The sequence below is a fragment of the Asterias rubens genome, chromosome 9, assembly GCF_902459465.1.
Source record: "Asterias rubens chromosome 9, eAstRub1.3, whole genome shotgun sequence".
Taxonomy (NCBI): domain Eukaryota; kingdom Metazoa; phylum Echinodermata; class Asteroidea; order Forcipulatida; family Asteriidae; genus Asterias; species Asterias rubens.
Window position 1 is genome coordinate 13,607,680 of NC_047070.1, and position 19,725 is coordinate 13,627,404.

Consider the following 19,725-nt stretch of genomic DNA (forward strand, 5'->3'; position numbering starts at 1 on the left):
TGTATACAAACCAATTAACAAGATTCTCATGTCTCTGAAGGTTTATGTCAAGAGTCAATCCACAAGAGGGCGCTAATTCATGTAATACTGTGTATTGACATCATTCAATTCCGGAAGATAAAAAATCATGATCACTGACAATGAACCAAGTCTTGAAAGAAACCACAATATGCACAAAGGCAACCTGAATGCTCAAAATGATGTAAGGCCGGATTTGAATTGGCGGCTATGGCTACGGCTACGGCCGGATCGCCGCATCATCATGCATTGAAGTATAGGACGCCCTTAGCAACACCCCTGGCAACTGTCGTAGCCGCAGCCGTAGCCATCAATTCGGACGCGGCCTAACACAGCTGCGGCCAGAGATGCGGTTGTCACCTCAGTTAATTTGGATAGATTGAACATTTCTATGAAAATACAGTGTACAGATTTTGTTAAAAAATAATAATAATAGTGGCCCAGGAGAGATGCCGAAGCCAGATTGCAAAGAGTATATAAGCACAAAAATAAGTTTTCAAATGGGTTTTGAAGCTGGAATAGGTAGTGAATTGTCAGAGTTATGTTGCTGTTATCTCAGCAAGTAGACACTGAAATCATTTATATCAATAGTCATTGCCTTCTTTAAAACCATTCTTAACTGAGGGAATCAATGTGTGGTGAAGAGGTTTTCAACTAGTGGTTTAATCCCAACGAGGCCTGGTTCTTGATAATTTTACCGAGACGAAGTCGAGGTAAATTATCAAGACCCAGGCCTTGGCGGGTTTAAACCACTAGTTGAAAACCGATTCAACACACTTTGATTCCCATTCATAAATACCTTTTCGGTAAAAAAACATAAACACTTTTGGTCAAAAAGTAAAATAAATGCAAAATTATAATTGTTCAATGATTTCTTTCAACACAACACCCCTCCAGCTAAGAAATGGTACGGCCCTCCGCCGCCATCGGGTAAACAACTCCTTATAAGGAAATGCTGTACGCGTCACGCGTATTGCGTGATGTGGCACAACTGTCCCGGCCGTGGCTCTCAACCAATAGGAATGAAGAAACTGTCCTATAATCACAGGTGCAAGCTCGCATGTCACGCCCATGTTTTAACACTTTTTACTGGTCATAAACAAAGGTTTATACACACCGACGTGACGTGCTCTCCGCCAATAGGAATAGCGAAACTGTCCGAGGTATTTATGAATGAGGGTCTATTTCACCAGGGAATCTGTGATCGTTTGAAAGCTTTGTTGTCTGCATGGTTTTGCTGTGAGGCAAGTTTATATGTGTAGCCTTTCAGACTCCGTGGCAAATTTCATTTTCCCTATTTGTTGAAACTGGTTCATTACGTCATTCAATCATACATCAGGTGTTGTCATTTTGCAATTGTACTTCTTTTCACATATATCATGTTGTGAATAATATACCTTATGCACATGATGTCGTATCAGTAGAGCACCCTCACCTAGAGGTAAAAAAAGCAACCGTTTATTGGCCAAACTTGTGCGCCACGCGTACAAATCTATGCGTTTTGATTGTTTCTTCATGGTTTACCTTTTAAGATGGTGGCTGGATGACATCAATGTATAAGGTCTTTAGGTACACCGCATCTATGATGGACACAAAAACAGATAGAAGTGTGTTTTTCCCATCTGAATTTCTCATTTTGGTTTTATTATCCAGGTGAGTGACTGGGTGACTGAACTGATCGTTACCGAAGGTGAAGAGAACAAGACCACATTACTCACTAGTCTGGTGCAAGTAGCCAATGCTTGCTGGAATATGGGTAATTTCAATGCAGTGATGGAGATACTAGACGGGCTAAGGTAAATAATAAACAACAACATCATTCTGTACTCACGATCACAATGCTCTGTGAACAATGTGAAGCCTGATTCATACTTCCTGCGAATGCGAATGCGATACGAATGTTGACATCACAAATTTGCACCAAATAATTCGCATCAGTTGACTGTTGTTCACTCCTGCCAAACATTCGCTGCGAAGACAGCTCTGTGCTGTCAAAATTCGTACCGCATTCGCATTCGCAGGAAGCATGAACTGGGCTTCAGTCTTTACTCAATAATTTAGTACCAGTACTCACCGTCCTTGCATCTTGGTCAAAACTCATTTCTGTTGTTTTAATGTGGGTTGTTAATTTTTCATTACTTTTCATTGGTTTGAGAGTTAACATACATCATCAAAATCATCTTTCAAACAACTTGCCTTCTAAAACTCTCTATAAATAAAACATTCTTATAAATAAAACATTATCAGCTGGTGTTGGGTTTCGAAGTGACATTTACATGTGTATGTATTCAACAAGTTCTGATTAATTGTTCGAAAACTTGGTTGTAGCATTTTTAAGATTGCCATCAGTTGATTTCTTGTTAAAATGACTTGTGAAAAGTACTTTTTGAAAGAACAAAACTTTTTAAGTCAGGCTGACTTGAGTTTATAAAAATCAGGAAAGTCACCAAACACCATTTAAATGTGCTCAATGGCCCAATTTCGTAGAGCTGCTTTTAAAAGCAAAACAATTTTACTTACTACAAAATGGTTAGCAGCGGAAACACTATTGTTTCTGTTAGTTACTGGTTTTCCGTTTATTTTAACAGAACAGACATTTATGCAGCAGTATTTTTATCTGCTTCATGAAATTGGACCATGATTTGACCTACTTGGCATTTTCTAGCTTTGTTTATCAGGGGGCCGTCAACACCCATGTGAAGATGTCTATCAGTAGTGGTTATAGAATGCAACATTTTTATTGCAACTGCACTTTTCAATTACTTTCTGCATGCACCACACTACACTGTAACGATCAACATTGCTGTGAGGTTGGTTTGCTGTGTACAAGTAGAGGTACCATTTGAAATTAATTAAAGTCGTCCATGTTTTCATGTGTGTAGTTATAGAGAGGATAACATTTAAAGACAGTGGACACCTTTGGTAATTGTCAAAGATCAGTCTTCTCACTTGGTGTATCTCAACATGTACAATTAACAAACTTGAACTCAATTAGTCGTCGAAGTTGCGAGATAATAATGGAAGAAAAAACACCCTTGTTTACACAAAATTGTGTGCTTTCGGGATTTCGGGACCTCAATTTCTAATTCTGAGGTTTCAAAAACAAATTCAAATACTTTAGTGGAAAGTTACTTCTTTCTCAAAAATGCTGTTACTTCAGAGGGAGCTGTTTCTCACAATGTTTTATACTATCAGCCGCTCTCCATTGCTCGCAACCAAATAGGTTTTTATGCTGACAGTTATTTTGAGTAATTACCGATAGTGTCCATTGCCTTTAAGTGGGTGTAGTGAGACTGCATACAGTTATCTATTATACAAATATCTATTGGGGCTTTGCCTGACATTGATGAGATGCCCAATCACAACGATAATTCTGCAACATAAAGTGCAGCCATATTCCCTCATGGTAGGATTCATGATCTGAGTGATATTTTTTTAAATCGTTCCCAGCCTGCGATTCTTTGTCAATGTTTTAATCTTTTCGGATCAAAGCAGCTGCAACCAGATTGTACTAAAACATGAAAGTGATTATGCCCATAGAAACTGCAAATTGCCTGTGCAGTTAATCCTACAAAATGATTCCATTTCAGCTAAAAAGGACATCATATGTTGGTCAAGTAATAGAAGTGACATTTTGCTTAGTCTTGAAGGTAAAACACCAAGTAATGGTCTGAATAAAAATGTGAAGGAATGTTAACAGTGGTGCGGCATTATTTATCACATCTACATGTAGCAATCTATATCATACATGTAGGTGATGATTGTGCTCAAAAGCAACATTGTTGCAGGGCAATAACAAACCTTAAATCATGTGTCCTAATAGTAAATTATTAGAAGCATTTTGCTGCAAAGTAAAAACAAACAAGGTTGCATGTTTTTTGCCATCATAAATCATGCCATATATACAAACCTGTAGATATAGAGTACATCTCAATCTATGCAGCTTTGGTTTTAAGATGCGGTTTTCTTTCCACTTGAACCTTGGACCTTTATCTTAACATGACTATTTTATTTTAGACATGTGCCTCTCTTGGAAGCTCTTCTTTTTGTCCTATTGATACTAATTTCAAAAAACAGTGAGAGTTTTTTATTTTTTTGGTAATTGGCAATAATAAATACGTAAACATTGTGCCAGCGCATCATTATTAACAAAAGTAACTGTTTTGTAGCGGTCTGCTTGCACTTTACCTCACTCCATAGGAGGAAATTGTTAATAAGGAAATTGTTAATAGAAAGCCTAATGGAATTTAAAGTAGGCCTAGCACTAGGGTTGTCTGGGGTGTCTGCAAATGATAAGAATCAGTGTTTGACAAACACTGGTTTTCCAATTAAGATGATTTTGCATACGTATTAACAATAGTGTGTTGTATTGTTATAGCACGTTTATCTCATAATTGGTTTCTGGGCTAATGGTGAAAGTCAAGGCTTCTTGGTGTGTTTGCGCTTCTTGTTTATACAGCTTCATGTTTAGCTTACCTTCGTAAAGAATAGCCCACTAATTAAATCATCTCCATGATTAGATCAGATCTACAAGACCCGATTTAGCTCTACCTTGTCAATGAACAAAATCTTCATTGTATTTCATGTAGAGTCAGAAGCCCTTTATCTTTGTACAGCCATCTTGTTATACTTCCGTTCTAATCCGATTTGAAGGCAGTGGACACTATTGGTAATTACTCAAAATAATTATTAGCATAAAACCTTACTTGGTGAAGAGTAATGGGGAGAGGTTGATGGTACAAAAGATTGTGAGAAACGGCTCCCTCTGAACTGACATAGTTTTTGAGAAAGAAGTAATTTTCCTCCAATTTGATTTCGAGACCTCAGACTTAGAACTTGAGGTCTCGAAATTAACCATCTAAACACACACAACTTCGTGTGACAAGGGTTTTTTCTTCTTTCATTATTATCTCGCAACTTTGACGACCAATTGAGCTCAAATTTCCACAGGTTTGTTATTGTATGCATATGTTGAGATTGACCAAATGAGAAGACTGGTCTTTGACAATTACCAGTCGTGTCCAGAGTCTTTAAGGCTATGTCTGCATTGGTGACTACTACAGCTATGGCTTGATTTCCACTTCATCATGCATTGAAGTAATAGTACATCTTAGCAGCACCCTTAGCAACAATTGTAGCCGTAGCTGTAGCCACCAATTCTTATACAGCCTTACCAAAACCGAGGCTGAAAGAACAGTCTGATCCCTTTATATAAAACGAAATTAAAGCTAACACTGTCATTATGTATACAAGGAACCTGACCACACAAATGATAAAGTGCTGTCTCATGAGCCGTTTTATTGATCACCAGGGATGAGATTGTTCAGTCTTTTGGCTGAATTCAGACTTTTTATGCCAGCCTGGTGAAGAAAATCAGACAATATTTTTTTCCATAAATAAAGAAATCCTGCTCATTGGTCTATTTCTCTAGTGCTTTGGATACTGTTTTCAAAAGCTCCTTGGAATCTATAACCCCAGGGGTTACCAAACGGTAGAAATTGCATCAGTTCAAAAAACCTTTGAATTTGCATCCAAGTTTCAGACTTTTTCGTTTGTAATGACTCTCACCTCTGGATCAGTCACACTTGAAATAAACTTTCCCCATCTTGGTACCATCTTCGCTGCCCATGCAGGAACTTTTTCGATTGCTCCAGGTCTCTCCTAGTACGTCCACTGTTCCAGGGCTCCGATGAGGGTGATGTCGAGGCCATGATGGCGTTGTATGAGTCCATCAATAGTAACAACATGGAGTACCGAGATGCTGTAGACAGGGCAATCTGCATCCCTGGATGTAAAGTGGTTCCTTACTTTGGAGCATTCCTGAGAGAGCTTCAATTTATCTTTGAAGAGAACTCACCCATCATTGCTGTCCCAGAACCAACAGATAAAGTAAGTAAAGAATGGCTGCTTATTGGATTCATTCTCACAAAATGTAGAATATGTTGCTTAGTAAGAACATTCTCCTGACAATGACAATGACAAGCACAAGCTAGTCAGAACATTTAGACCAATGAAGAACTCACTCAGCAGTAGTCTATACAAATATTGACTGCTTCGAGTGCTATGGTTAAAACTATGACTCCCGAGGTGATCCCCGGAGCGTTCTATTTTCCCGAGGCGAAATAGAACGCTCCGGGGATCACCAAGGGAGTCATAGTTTTTAACCATTGCACGAGTAAAAGCAGTCAATATTTGTTTTATAACACCCCAAACATTTCTAAATACTGTACTATTATTATTAAGTTACAGACCTGAATGCTACAATCCACGGACGACGCGAATACAGATTGCAAACACTTTTACTGTGCTGCATGTAGTGTCGTGCAATCCGAAATGGTTACAGACTATTAATTTATCATCCTCGTACACGCAACGGACGTCTGGGTACTGCACGCCGTGTGCTAGTCTGTCGGACTAGCGCACGGCGCCGTGTGCTAGTCTTCAGACTAGCGCATGGCAAACCGACGCACTATCACACGGCCGTCGTCTAGCGAAACTAAGACATGTCATGTGACGCGCTCTAAACCAATGAGCAGGCAGAATACTTGCAAGGGGTGTTATAAAAGTAAATAACGATCCACTACAAAAGTAGTAGTCTCAGCCGATTTTCCCACCCAGTTAGCAGTTAGAAAGCAGGATAGTTCTTGTCAACTGAGAAGTCTCCTGAATTCTGAAAATCTACTCTGTGGAAGTAGAATATAAAGCACGACAGTTCTCTAAAAAACAAAATCTACTTTGCAAGTAGACACACACATGTTACCCCAAACCAAATATGTAAGAACAGGTTACCTGCCCAAACCCCAATTTGTTTGTTGTATACACTTTTGAGACTGATGCCCTATAGGAAAATGTAGTTTCATTATTAGGCAAAGAAATTTGCTAAGCAGTATTTTTTTTTTTTCAACATGTCCATTATGTAATTTGGCCCTGATGAGCTTTAAAAATGAAATACATGTTTATTACAAGCCCAAATGCAGCGAAAGTTCAATGTGTCTGGTTCCCAACTAATTTTGCTCCAAGCAGTTTTTGTCTAGCAGCTCTATTTACGTTGGCACGCTTCCAAATCTGACACAAAAATATGAGAAAGAGGTTGATGAAAATAAGTGCTTCAAAAGTGAAAGGCAAATCCCCTTTTTCACATATCGCCTCCTATAACAAGTAAATAAATAAATATAGACATAATCCATCCATGATATACCTTTCATTTGATGGATTCTCTTCTAATCTTTACAGGCCTCACACCCTGAGCAAAAATACGAAGTAAAAATTGAACAAAATAATAATATTTACCTAAAGTAATTATTGAAAAAGCAAATTAAAAATGTTCTTGATGTATGAGGAACAGGTTGGAGTGATATTGTCTATTGGTCTAGATGGATTACCTTCAAAACATTACACATGTCGGAATTGTAATTTTAGCTGCACGGAATCATTTCTGCAAACACTGGTGGAGAGAAAAACTAATTAGAGTAGCTCTATCCACTTCTACCTACGTATCTTTTCCAACGGTGTCATGTCTTGATTAATGAAATGTGGGCGCGGGGAAAGATGTTTGTGTTTTAGAAAGAAGCCGCTGTGGATGTTACAAATCAGATTAAGTTTTGTAATTTACCAAACAGTGACATGATTAGAAAGGTGTTTTGATCCAGAGAAGACAGAAACCGGTGTTGTTTTGGTTTGATTGTTTGCTCATGTGTACTGGACATACATGTGAAAACAAGAGATATATGTTAATGTTTAACTTTTATTTGTTTTTGCGCCAAGAAAAAATGGCATAGAAGGGTTTTAAAGGAGCATGGATTTATTTGTGTTCCTTGTTTGAAATAGATTATTGCCACATTCAGTGGTTTTTCTTTTTTTCTGTTAATTTCTTCATAAATTGTTTTCAATGGTTTATGAAGAAAAAAAGTGTAAAAAGAAATTCAAATCTAAACTCAATTGCTTTTAATAAAATACAAATACCATAATGACACTCTCTGAAGAAATGGCAACTTTTGCTGATGGTTTAGTGTGATCAAAGGCACTGGCCACCTTTGGTAATTGTCAAAGGCCAGAGTATTCTTGACTTGGTGTATCCCAACATATGCATACAATAACAAACCTGTGAAAATGTTGGCATAGTTGATCATTGAAGTTCCAAGAAAGTACACCTTTAAGATGCCTAAGAAAAGCTTCAGTCAATTTGTTTCAGATTCAAACATTTGAGTTAGAAATCACCTCTTTCTCAAAAACTATGTTACTTCAGAGCTCTGCATGCTTATTACTAAGTATATCTTAAAGGAACATTACAGAATTGGTTTTTGCTAACAAATCAGTTGCTGGCAGTGTAACCATTTTATGTAATCCACCATATACATAAACTGACAAACCTCTAGAAGTTTGAGATCAATCAGCTATCTGGGTCACGAGAAAAGAGTGAAAAACATATTACACATTTTGCATGACATCGATGCAAAAACTAAAACGAATAAAACGCTCAGTGAGCAATAAACTCCAAACAGGGAATTAGTTTTATTTATTTGTCATCAAGTTTGACATTTCAGACAGAAATATTTCAAGGGATGTTTTCAACTATCATAATCATTAGACCGTGTAAGTTTTAAGTAAGTCTGTGAATTTCACGATTTTTGTTCTTACCAATTCTGTAACGTTCCTTTAAGTTACTGAATGTTTCCAGTTACTTTAACCAGTGTTATTACTATGTGAATCTAATATAGGACTTGGAGAGTGATACACAAACGTCTATGGATTATTCAGGAATTCTACTCAACACTGATAAGATGATGAGGACTAACTGGGTACTGAATGATATCAGGCTGTGCCGGCAATCTGCAGACAGAAACAGAGAAAATGAAAGGTATGAATGACTTACACACACCCAGACAGACAGGGGGAGGATACACAGTTATACTTAAAGGCACTGTACACGTTTGGTAATTGCCAAAGACCAGTCTTCTCACTTTGTGTATCCCATCATAAGCATAAAATAACAAGCCTGTGAAAATTTGGTCTCAATTGGTCATCAAAGTTGCGAGAAAATGAGGAAAGAAAAACACCCTTGGTGGACGAATTTGTGTGCTTTCAGATACAAATAAAAGACTTCTAGCTAGAAGTCTTTATTTATTTTAGAGAGAAATAACCTCTCTCTCAAAAACTGTCACTTCAGAGGGAGTCGTTTCTCACAATGTTTTATACTATCCACAGCTCTCCAATGCTTGTTACAAGTCAGTTTTTAAGTTAATAATTGTTAATAAACGTGTACCTTCCCTTTAAAGTACTTAATGATACTAGGCTGTGCTGCAATCTATAGAGAAATACATTCGTATAGTGGAAATAATTAAAGGTAAGGGTGGCACACAGACACATTGACAAACATGATAATGCTCTGAATGCATTGACAGCAAGCATGCAGTCCTTTTCATGACCTGTGAAGTATCAGATTGTTATTTAAATCCAATATTCACAAATGTCACTATTCACATGTTTTGTCTTTGTGTGATGAGGACAAACCTGTGTTCTCCTTCTAAGCACTGTTAGGTATAAACCAATGTGGTCAGTAAGTAAAGAAAACAAAGTAAACATTGATAACCTGTCAAATAATGTACATAGCGTAAAATGTTGTATAACTTTTTTCTTTTTTTTTACTATTTTTCAGTGAAAACAAGGAGGAGGATACTAAGTCAACAGGTAAAACTTCGTACATTACCTGTGATGATCAGGAATACCCATACGACCCTGTCCACCCAGTACCCAACCCTCATCATATTGAGATTATCCTACACCATCTCCTAGAGAGGGACCTCCACCTTCTACAGTGCATGCACCACGGCACCACGGCCGTCCACTGGGATGAGGATAAGTCCACCATGTGCCAGCTGCGTCTGGACCCCACCAACAGTCTCCTGGTCTGGTCTAAGGTCTCATTCAATGGGGATGATTCAGATAGCTCATTGGAGTCTGTGCTGTGCAATAAGTACAATTCAAACATCATGATTTCTAATGGATTCGAAGAGGGATACCTAGACCTGATGAGTGCTAAGGATGTGTTTCTTGGGGACCAGGAAGTGGATTGTAGCTCCATTGCTAAACGGCATAACCTATCTGGGATCACCCAGGGAGAGAATTCCTTCGCTGTGCTGTATGGTGGCGGGATAGTCGACAATAGACTACTTCATTTTGTCGGACCTAGTAGAACGGTGTCCCTGTGGGCTTATGGTCTTCGTGCTTTGATCAGGGCTATTAGGAAACAACGGTTACTTACAACGGATCGAAGGATTATGTGGTTGCAGCGGGAGTACCTCAACTCATTTTTTGAATTTGGGAAATGTGTGGGACCAACACCTTTGGAAGCAATAAAAGTAAGTACAATTCAAAACCTTGTTATACTGTACAGGGCTTGAGTTTGGAGGAAAATCCACAAAACTGCATGGCTAGTTGCTCAAATGATCTTACAACAGGACCAGATAGAAAATGAGAACAAACTTCCCGACACCTAGACACTATTGTATTTAACGTGTTTAACTGTTTTATATTTTAACAAGCACTTAGGCATGTTTGGAAAGTTTGATCTCATTTGTGTCTTTAATGGTATTTAGTATATACTTCAATTCTCAATATGGAACTGAAAGACATTCATGGGACTCAGAGTCATTTGGACATAATTTGCTTTTATTATCACACAGTAAAGTATTATTACTCATTTGAAAACCACAAGCGAGCCAGACTTTTTAAGTTGCAAGTTTTCTGGCACGACATTACAATCACTTGCCTCAGGCCTACATCCTGTGTAAAATTTGAGCCTTGCTGTATTTGCATTTGCCCTAAACTTTTGCAGTGTCTAGCAAGCAGGACCAGTTAGCTTGTCAAACTTCCCTGGTCAGTCAGCTTTTGCACTTGTCGATAATTTATTGGGAAGGTTTTCAACACTAAACTATCCAGACTGACCATTTGGAGTGTATTCAGATGTTTTAAATGGCATTTGGCCAGCGGACCACTGTTAAGGCCCGGTCCCACTGCAGCGATAACGAGAACATTAACGATAACAACGCAAAGAGAACGCATTCTTTTGGTTGAATTACTCTGCGCAGAAAATGCGCACACTTATTCAATCAATAGAGAGCATTCTCTTTGCGTCGTGATCGTTATTGTTCTCTTTATCGCTGCAGTGGGACCGGGCCTTTATGGTTGAATGCTGCTTGACACTATCCTTGAGAAAAAAAATTGGAAATCAAGTAATCAATCTTGCACAATGACATTGTTGAGTTTTTATTTCGTCTCGGTGTCTGGATAATGTTATCTTGTCTTTGCTCAGGTTTTTGGAGGAAAGAATTTAGCAATGAAGAAGCTGCCAAATGAAAAGAGTCAGAGTGTCGACTCGTTGTCTTCACATAGTAAACCGCTTACTGGATACAGCTCACCGGCCAAGAAGATAGTCATCAAGCAGAAATCACTTATATCAGCTCAGAAGGTCAGAATATAGAACATTCATGGAACCAGCGATAGTTTCATTTCAAAAGGTGGTTGTGTTTTTGAGATATTGCCAAAAATCTGGAGCGGTGTTTTTTGGGTGTATACACACATGTAGCTTTGCACGGCAGGATAATATCTAGTAAGTTGTGGTAATACAGGGGTCATGTACCTCTGTCAAGTTTAGTGGTGGTTCTGAAAGAAACAGGTGTACTGTAAATTGTTGTTTACACATGTACTTCAACATCAATCCCATAAATTCTAATTACAATACCGACTCTTACATGTATATTGCAAAATTCAAAAGAGTGATCATTGCGCTTCAAACATTACCCCTGGTCACTGGGCCATATTTTTCACTCCTTAACCGTTTCACCTCTCTAGGGAGTATACAGCCTGTGCTGCCAAGTATGTAGCGCACTAAGCTACATCAATCACAAGAACCATCTCTGCTCTAACAGGTACCCATTTATACCTTTGGGTGATGAGAAGCAAATATAGTCACGAGTCTTGCTCAAGGACTGTGTCATAACCAGGATTCGAACCCACACCCTGTATGACTCAGAAACCAGAACTTGAGCTTGATGCACAAAACTGTCCAGCTACAACAAGCTACAAAGAGGGAAAGGAAAATGCAAAATATTATTTATATAATAAGAATATCATGATTGACTGTACCCTCCTTGGCCTCCCCGCAGGTTTCTGACGACAGCAAGCTGAAGAACAGAGGTCGAAAGTCTCAGAGTTTCAAGAAGAAAGCTATGAGGAAGATGTACACAAGGTCAATCGCAAGCGACACGTTCCAAGGGTCTGCAGAGGGTGATGATTCTCCATCATCCAGCATGGATATACCTGATGGATCTAGAACTGTTAATGATGACAGTGGGGTTTCAGAACTCAATGGATCAATGACGGAAGGAAAAGGTTATTATAATAAAGGCTTCTTAGATAGCACGCATATCCGTCACTCAGTGACGCTAAAGGCGCTTTAACATGCAGTATTTTCCTGCTAGGTATAGGGGACTACGTTTGAGTTATGAGAACTACTCCTTTCCCATGTACAATGGTTTACAAGTTGCTATGGCACAGCATGCAGCCAATCAAACCAGGAACGTCGGGGCGAACCTCTTCTCTTTTCGATAAGTGCACTGGGTTTTTTTTGCGTACATGTACCTCACACAACACATTATCCTTCAAAGAATTCCATTAAAAAAGTATCATACTAAATGCATTTTTAAATTGACAATTATTAAGTACATGTAATACAGCTCAAAATGTTAAATAAACACTTCAAACCTGTCCTATTTAACAGGAGTTTTCCTAATTTCAAGGTTTTATTTGAAGTTTTCCCTTTTCCTTGGAAGTGGAAGTCATACCATCAAGGCAAGAAAGCCATAGTACTGAAAATGCACAAGCCTCATAGGCTGCCCATTTGTGCTGATCTTGAAAGTGTTTAAACCCTGTGTTTAAACCCTGTGTAGTCATTGTGTTGAGTTCCCCTGTATACACAATGACAAAATTGCTCTTATTAAGATCAATTCAATTCAAGAATACATTTATTTCCATACTCTCATAAAAGAATAACAACAGTTACATGTATTACGGAGTAAAGCAAAACAAGATTGTTTTATTTTTAAAACAGATTATTCTTGTTTAAAGACACTGGACACTATTGGTAAGTGTCAAAGAATAGTGTTCTCATTTGGTGTATCTCAACATGTACATAAAATAACAAACCTGTGAAAGTTTGAGCTCAATTTGTCGTCGAAGTTGCGAGATAATAATGAAAGAAAAACACCCTTCGTCACACGAAGTTGTCTGGTTGTGTGCATTTAGATGGTTGATTTCGAGACCTCAAATTCTAAATCTGAGGTCTAGAAATCAAATTCACGGAAATTACTTCTTTCTCGAAAACTACCTCACTTCAGAGGGAGCCGTTTCTCACAATGTTTTATACCATCAATCTCTCCCCATTACTCATCACCAAGTAAAGTTTTATGCTAATAATTGTTTTGAGTAATTTCCAATAGTGTCCACTGCCTTTAATATGTAAGAGCCAAACTACTTGTTCACCTTTCAGCCTCAGTTTGGTTACATTGGGTTTATAATGGTAGAGAAAGTCAAGATCGTTGCATTTTTAAAATCTATTTTTATTTTCTTCGCCTGACAGATTACGACACAACATCAGTTTCAGCATCCATTCTGACTGATCGAAGTCAAACTGATTCTACCCGAAGTAGGACAGACTCAGCCCGTAGCCATACAGACTCAAGCTATAGTGAAGTAGGGCAGGAATACCCACTCTCCCATCACCCACGAAGGAAGTCACCCAGTTTGGGTAGTGTGGGAAGTCAATCACTGCTTACTATGAACTCACAGCTTTCATTCACAGGTACGCATACATTTATGCAATACTTCTACGATTTTGTAATTTTTTTCTCTCTCCAGATTTTTCATCTCTTTCTTGACTCTCTTTTGACTTCAAATTTATTTAAAGACACGAAGTTACCACTAAGCCCTAGTTGAGACCAAACCATAAGCTTTTTATTTGAGATGATCTAGAGAGCATGTTAACCTCTAGTAACATCCAGTAACCCAGGAAGCTTCATCTTCAGACTTTAGAGAAAACTAATTTCCATTTTTGAGGTTTAAAAAAAAAAAAATTCCACATTTGCGTACATCATGCCATTGAGGTATGATCTAAAACTTTGCATGTTGGCCTTTGTGTAGAGTATCCTGACAATACCAAGCCAGTTGGCAGTTGGAATGGTTGTGGTGTTTTTGTTTACACCATCTGTTTGTGGGTGCAATTTTATCAGGAAACATATAAAAAATGTTTGTACTATACATTCAGTTTGATTTTCTTTCACAGAATTTGTGGAATTATTCAAGTCTTTCAGTCTGCGCTGTAGGAAGGATCTGAAGGATATATTTGACTCTTACTCCAAGCCTTATTCATCCAGCAAAGACTCTCTAGCCGCTGGGTCCAGCAAAGGTGTAGATGGTGACACAGGATACATACAGGGAACAAGTATGTACTCAATTATTATCAATTGTTTAATGGATGTTAAAGGGTCTATGGTGTACATACTTTTTGTAAGACAAAAAACACAATGTCCACAGATTTACACTAAACTTACACCGTTTAAAGGTAATGATGGTAGAAAGCTAACCTGAAAATATTACTTGCTGAGGTGCTGTAGTTTTTGAGAAATGAGTAAAACAATGTCATGAAAGTAATTTTTGTGTCAGTGATCATGGGATGAAAATTATTTTAGCACGTAAAAAATGATTTTCATGATACTGTTTTACTCATTTCTCAAAAACTACAGCACCTCAGCAACTAATTTTTGAAGGTACACTTTCTACTATCATTATCTTCAAACGGTGTAAGTTTAATGTAAATCTGTAGACATTGTGTTTTGTGTTACAAAAAGTACCAAATCCTTTAATTTTGTTTTATTTTGCATCAGGGATCAAAATAATTTGTTTTTACCCTTAACACTATGTGTAAAACCCGAGAGTTCAGGTTTAACGTGCCAGCGCTTTAACATCTGAACTATATAGCCCTTTATTGGCGGTCTCCCCTAATTTTGTTCCAGGGTGCCAGTCACTAGCCATTCAACCTGTAACTGCTGTGTAACCATGGATCACACCAAAGTTTTATGACACAATCTTTTGTTCAGTTCTAAGGTTGGGTAACATTTGCTACATCTCCTGCGGGTCGTTTTGCTGTTTTCCGTGAATGTTCCAAGATTATTTTGTGCACAACACACCCTGGTTTAAAAAATCACTTGTAAAATAACCAATGGGCTGTGGAACGCAGACCAGGGCCAACTCTTGCATAGGTACCTCATTTTGGATTCCTAAATTTGTGTCCAACTTAATTCATTCATTATCTATATTTCCAACAGTGTTCAGCCTTACGAGGAATATGTTTATAGAGCCCCTGAATGATAGCAATCGCCGGGTTGCTGATGCCATCGCAGCCTCCAGTGTGCAAGCCAATAGCACTGGTGTTCAGACAGTGACTACTCATGTAATGGGGGTGGAAGAATTGAAGCAGTTCTTGGGAAGGGAACAAGCGGAGGAAATGGAGGAGAAGGAAGCACTGAGCGTTATCCAGGTTAGTTTGTTATTAATAAGGGAATCAATGTGTGGTGAAGAGGTTTTCAACTAGTGGTTTAATCGCAACGAGGCCTGGTTCTTGATAATTTTACCGAGAAGAAGTTGAGGTAAATTATCAAGAACCAGGCCTCGGCTGGGTTAAACCACTAGTTGAAAACCAATTCAACACACTTTGATTCCCATTCATAAATACCTTTTCGGTCAAAACATCAACACTTTTTGGTCAAAAAGTTAAATGCAAAAATTATAATTGTTCAATGATTTCTTTCAACACAACACCCTCCAGCTATGAAAACTGGAGGGGTAAACTGTTTCAACCTTTGCTCTCGACCAATAGGAATGAAGAAACTGTCTTATAAGAACAGGTGCAATCTCGCGTATCACGCCCATGTTTCAACACTTTTCACTGGTCATAAACAAAGGTTTATACACACCCACGCGACACGCTCTCCACCAATAGGGATAGCGAAACTGTCTGAGGTATTTATGAATACAAAATTAAATAATTTGACTGGGTCTGATTGGTCTGAAGAAATGATTTTAGTCTATGGTGCTGAATGTTGGCTGTTTTTTTAGGGCCACACTCACGGTGAGGTGAGGGCTACACTTAAATGAATTGGGCTGTTGACCCAAATCAAGTGCCACCAGGGGCATGTTGGCACCTAGTGTACGTCTCCTGGGGCTGAAACACTGGTTACCCTCCTTTACAGTCTGTAAGGATGTAGGCATGGGTATCATCCACTAGGAGCCTTCCTGGTAGAGCAGAATGCATTTTTTTTACGAAGCAATGATGGTTAAGAGCCTTAGTCAAGGGCACAAGTGTCATGACATGGATTCAAACCCACACTCTGCTTCTGACAAAACCAGAGCTGGGGTCCCATAAACTAGATCACTCAGCACCTTTGCAGTGCATTTTCCATACCTACTAACAAAGTCACCAACATCAGACGTGGTGTTTGCCTACACTATGCCACTTACTATTTTTTAAGTGTTCACTTCTGAACATAAGTATTAGGCTACTACTGACTCTTGCTAAACCAGTTAGGGGTCCGGCTATTTTGCCAATGGCCCAAATCCTATAGTTTTATTAGAGATTTGAATTGCAGAAAATGAACGAGGCTGCGGCACAAAAAAGAAGTCCTGGCTAACTTTGGCAGACAAAATGGGTTTTCTGACTTTTACAATTCCTTGCTTTTTCATTTCCCAGCGCCATGAGCCTTCATCCTCTGTAAGAGACCAACAGTGTCTTTCATTTGAAGGGTTTGCTCGTTTTATGATGGACAGAGATACATATGCCTTCAATAATGAGGAACAGGTCTATAAACGAGAGGTAAGTGCACACCAGCTTGTATAGATGTACAGTGTATGTAGCATTTATGTTATATCTTTAAGAAATTCTCTGAACAATTGAATGTAGTATAGTTAGAAGGTTTATGAAGAAGATGCTTATATTTTAGTATGTCTGTAGCAACTGGATGTAAAGAACAGTTAAGAAACAAATGGCTATGCATAGAGCAAACACCAGCCATCTGAAAGCTGATTGTGCAACACACAAAATGTGTCACTTCCCAAAATGCGGGAGGATCATCTAAAAAAGTAAACAAATGCACAACACGTCAACTTCAAATAGCAGGGCTCGATTTCACAAAGCGCTAAGATTCATCTTAATATGAGTTGTCAATATCACCCTAGTGATTTGTATTGTGACATCACACTTTGCTTAGCAAATAAGATGGATTCACAGTAAAGATCAATCTTAACTCTTTGTGAAATCGGCCCCTGCATGTTTTATGGTGGAAATGAAACATTTCAGACCTTTGTCAGATTCCTAGGTACTGAATGTGTGTATGAATGGACAATGCTATGAATGGAAAGATGACTATGAAAGAAAAAACACCCTGGTCACGCGAAGTTGTGTGCTTTCAGATGCTTGATTTCGAGACCTAAAATTCTAAATCTGAGGTCTCGAAATCAAATTTGTGGAAAATTCCTTCTTTCTCGAAAACTATGTCACTTCAGAGGGAGCCGTTTCTCAGATTTGTTTTTTCTATCAACCTCTTCCCATTACTTGTTACCAAGTGAGGATTTATGCTAATAATTATTTTGAGTAATTACCAATAGTGTCCACTGCCTTTAAAATATGTTATTTTTGCATCGGGATAAAGCTCTTATCATGGTTTATGATTGTGAATGAAGTATTGAATAACTGTTTTGTTATCGTTGTCTGCAGGAGCTAAACCATCCATTGAGTCATTACTACATAGATTCATCCCATAATACTTACTTGACTGGTCATCAACTACGAGGAGAATCATCCGTTGAAATTTATGCTCAGGTAAATTCTTGATATACCACTGCGCCTTCCAACTGGCCCCTCCCACACCAACCCTCTTATCAATGGTTTTGGCCAGAGGTGAGATCTAATGTATATTTTGGACTGTCTAAATTTTCTGTTCATTTCACTATTTGGTGAGTCTTGTATGACAATCAACTTTGGAGTCATTTGTGCTTTGTTAATCAATAACTTTGTAGTTTCTTGAGTAAATTATAAAAGAAAAAGTCAATAATCCTTAGGTCTTCTGATAACAGTTAGAAACTATGGGAAATGATGAATTTTAGGTTTTCTGATAACAGTTAGAAACCATGGGAAATGATGAATTTTAGGTCTTCTGATAACAGTTAGAAACTATGGGAAATGATGAATTTATCTTAGACCTGCCAATAGGATGAATGTATAGGTCAGTTGTTGCCCTTCACCAATTTCTGAATGATCATGGTAATCGTCATCTTTATGTTAGACCACAGAGCCCACTGTTATAACTTCTTCTTTCTTTCCATGTAGATATTACTGACTGGCTGTAGATGTGTGGAGTTAGATTGCTGGGATGGTGATGATGGTTATCCTTTGATATATCACGGTCATACTCTGACGTCTAAGATCAGCTTTAAGGTCAGTAACTTGTTAATTAAAATTTATAAAAGTCATAATAATAATACTAACTAGTTCTTTTATGGCCTTTTACTTGTAAATGTACTTTTTCGGCCTGCTTGGCTGCCAGTGCAATGAATAAATAAACCAGAATATATACAATAACTTATCAATGTGCTTTACATAAGTGCTCTGGTCAAGGCATTCATTTAATCTTTCTCAGCTTCCTAGAGAGAGCAGCCCTGAGCTTCTGTGTGGTGCTCTAAAGGTTTTTTCCCAGCACAGTATCAACCTCTAGCCTCGCAGTTACCCATTTATTCCCCTGGGTGAAAAGAAGCAATTATAGAAAAGTATCTTGCTCAAGGACACAAGTGTCATGACCGGGATTCAAACCCACACTCTGATGACTAACAAAAACTTGAATTCAATGCTCAAAAGTGCGTGGTCCTGACAACCTATGTCTCGTATTTCCAGTTCTTGGTCTTAATTTTGGACTTGGTATTTTAGATCTAAGCTTCAACATGTAGATGTAGATACTGATCGGTTCTTCTTTTCATTCATTACAGGAAGTGGTAGAGGCAATTAATAGAGCAGCCTTTGTAACATCGGACTATCCCATCATTCTATCTATTGAGAATCACTGCTCTCTACCCCAGCAAGCCAGGATGGCACAAATATTCATCGTAAGCTCATTAAGCATTTATTTCTTAATTCCTTCTGTTTTTAAAAAAGGCAATAGCTCTGACAGTATATACATGTACTACTAGTTTTAGCCTGTGTTATAGTTATGATGTACGCTGATTCAAAGTATACACATCTTCATTTCAAAGTATTACCAAGAAAGCCAATAGTTCTGACAGCGTAGACCTTTTCACAAATACCCATTGTGCAGGCGCAACCAGTTGAATGAATTGCATGCTGGTCTAGCTAGAGACCAAACTTGATCGCTAGCTAGACCAGCATGCACCTCATTCCATGCCTAATATGCGAGTACCGAGTATTGCGGTAAGGTCTATGCAACTATCTTTACCGTGTTTATATAGTTATGATGAACACTGATTCACAGAATATGAATCTTAATTGCAAATGTTCTCAGGAAAGATCGCTTTGACAGCATGCATCTATGTTAAATAATTATCATGAATAATGATTCAAAGTCTATGATAAACGGTTCAGAACTATTG

The 19,725-nt window shown here is 38.2% G+C and overlaps 1 protein-coding gene across 3 annotated transcripts in view; it reads left to right on the forward strand.

Moving 5' to 3' along the window:
* Nucleotides 1-19,725, forward strand: part of LOC117294412 — a 102,567-nt gene that overhangs the window by 61,648 nt on the left and 21,194 nt on the right. For 2 of the 3 annotated variants that reach the window (XM_033776795.1, XM_033776798.1), the window contains exons 11-23: nucleotides 1,672-1,814; nucleotides 5,652-5,907; nucleotides 8,736-8,875; nucleotides 9,674-10,376; nucleotides 11,330-11,485; nucleotides 12,183-12,408; nucleotides 13,655-13,876; nucleotides 14,357-14,515; nucleotides 15,399-15,610; nucleotides 16,820-16,942; nucleotides 17,843-17,947; nucleotides 18,455-18,562; nucleotides 19,108-19,224. In XM_033776795.1, coding sequence (XP_033632686.1) covers nucleotides 1,672-1,814; nucleotides 5,652-5,907; nucleotides 8,736-8,875; nucleotides 9,674-10,376; nucleotides 11,330-11,485; nucleotides 12,183-12,408; nucleotides 13,655-13,876; nucleotides 14,357-14,515; nucleotides 15,399-15,610; nucleotides 16,820-16,942; nucleotides 17,843-17,947; nucleotides 18,455-18,562; nucleotides 19,108-19,224 — 2,670 coding nt within the window. The remainder of the gene's footprint in view (nucleotides 1-1,671; nucleotides 1,815-5,651; nucleotides 5,908-8,735; nucleotides 8,876-9,673; nucleotides 10,377-11,329; nucleotides 11,486-12,182; nucleotides 12,409-13,654; nucleotides 13,877-14,356; nucleotides 14,516-15,398; nucleotides 15,611-16,819; nucleotides 16,943-17,842; nucleotides 17,948-18,454; nucleotides 18,563-19,107; nucleotides 19,225-19,725) is intronic. The other variant, XM_033776797.1, reaches the window with a different exon arrangement.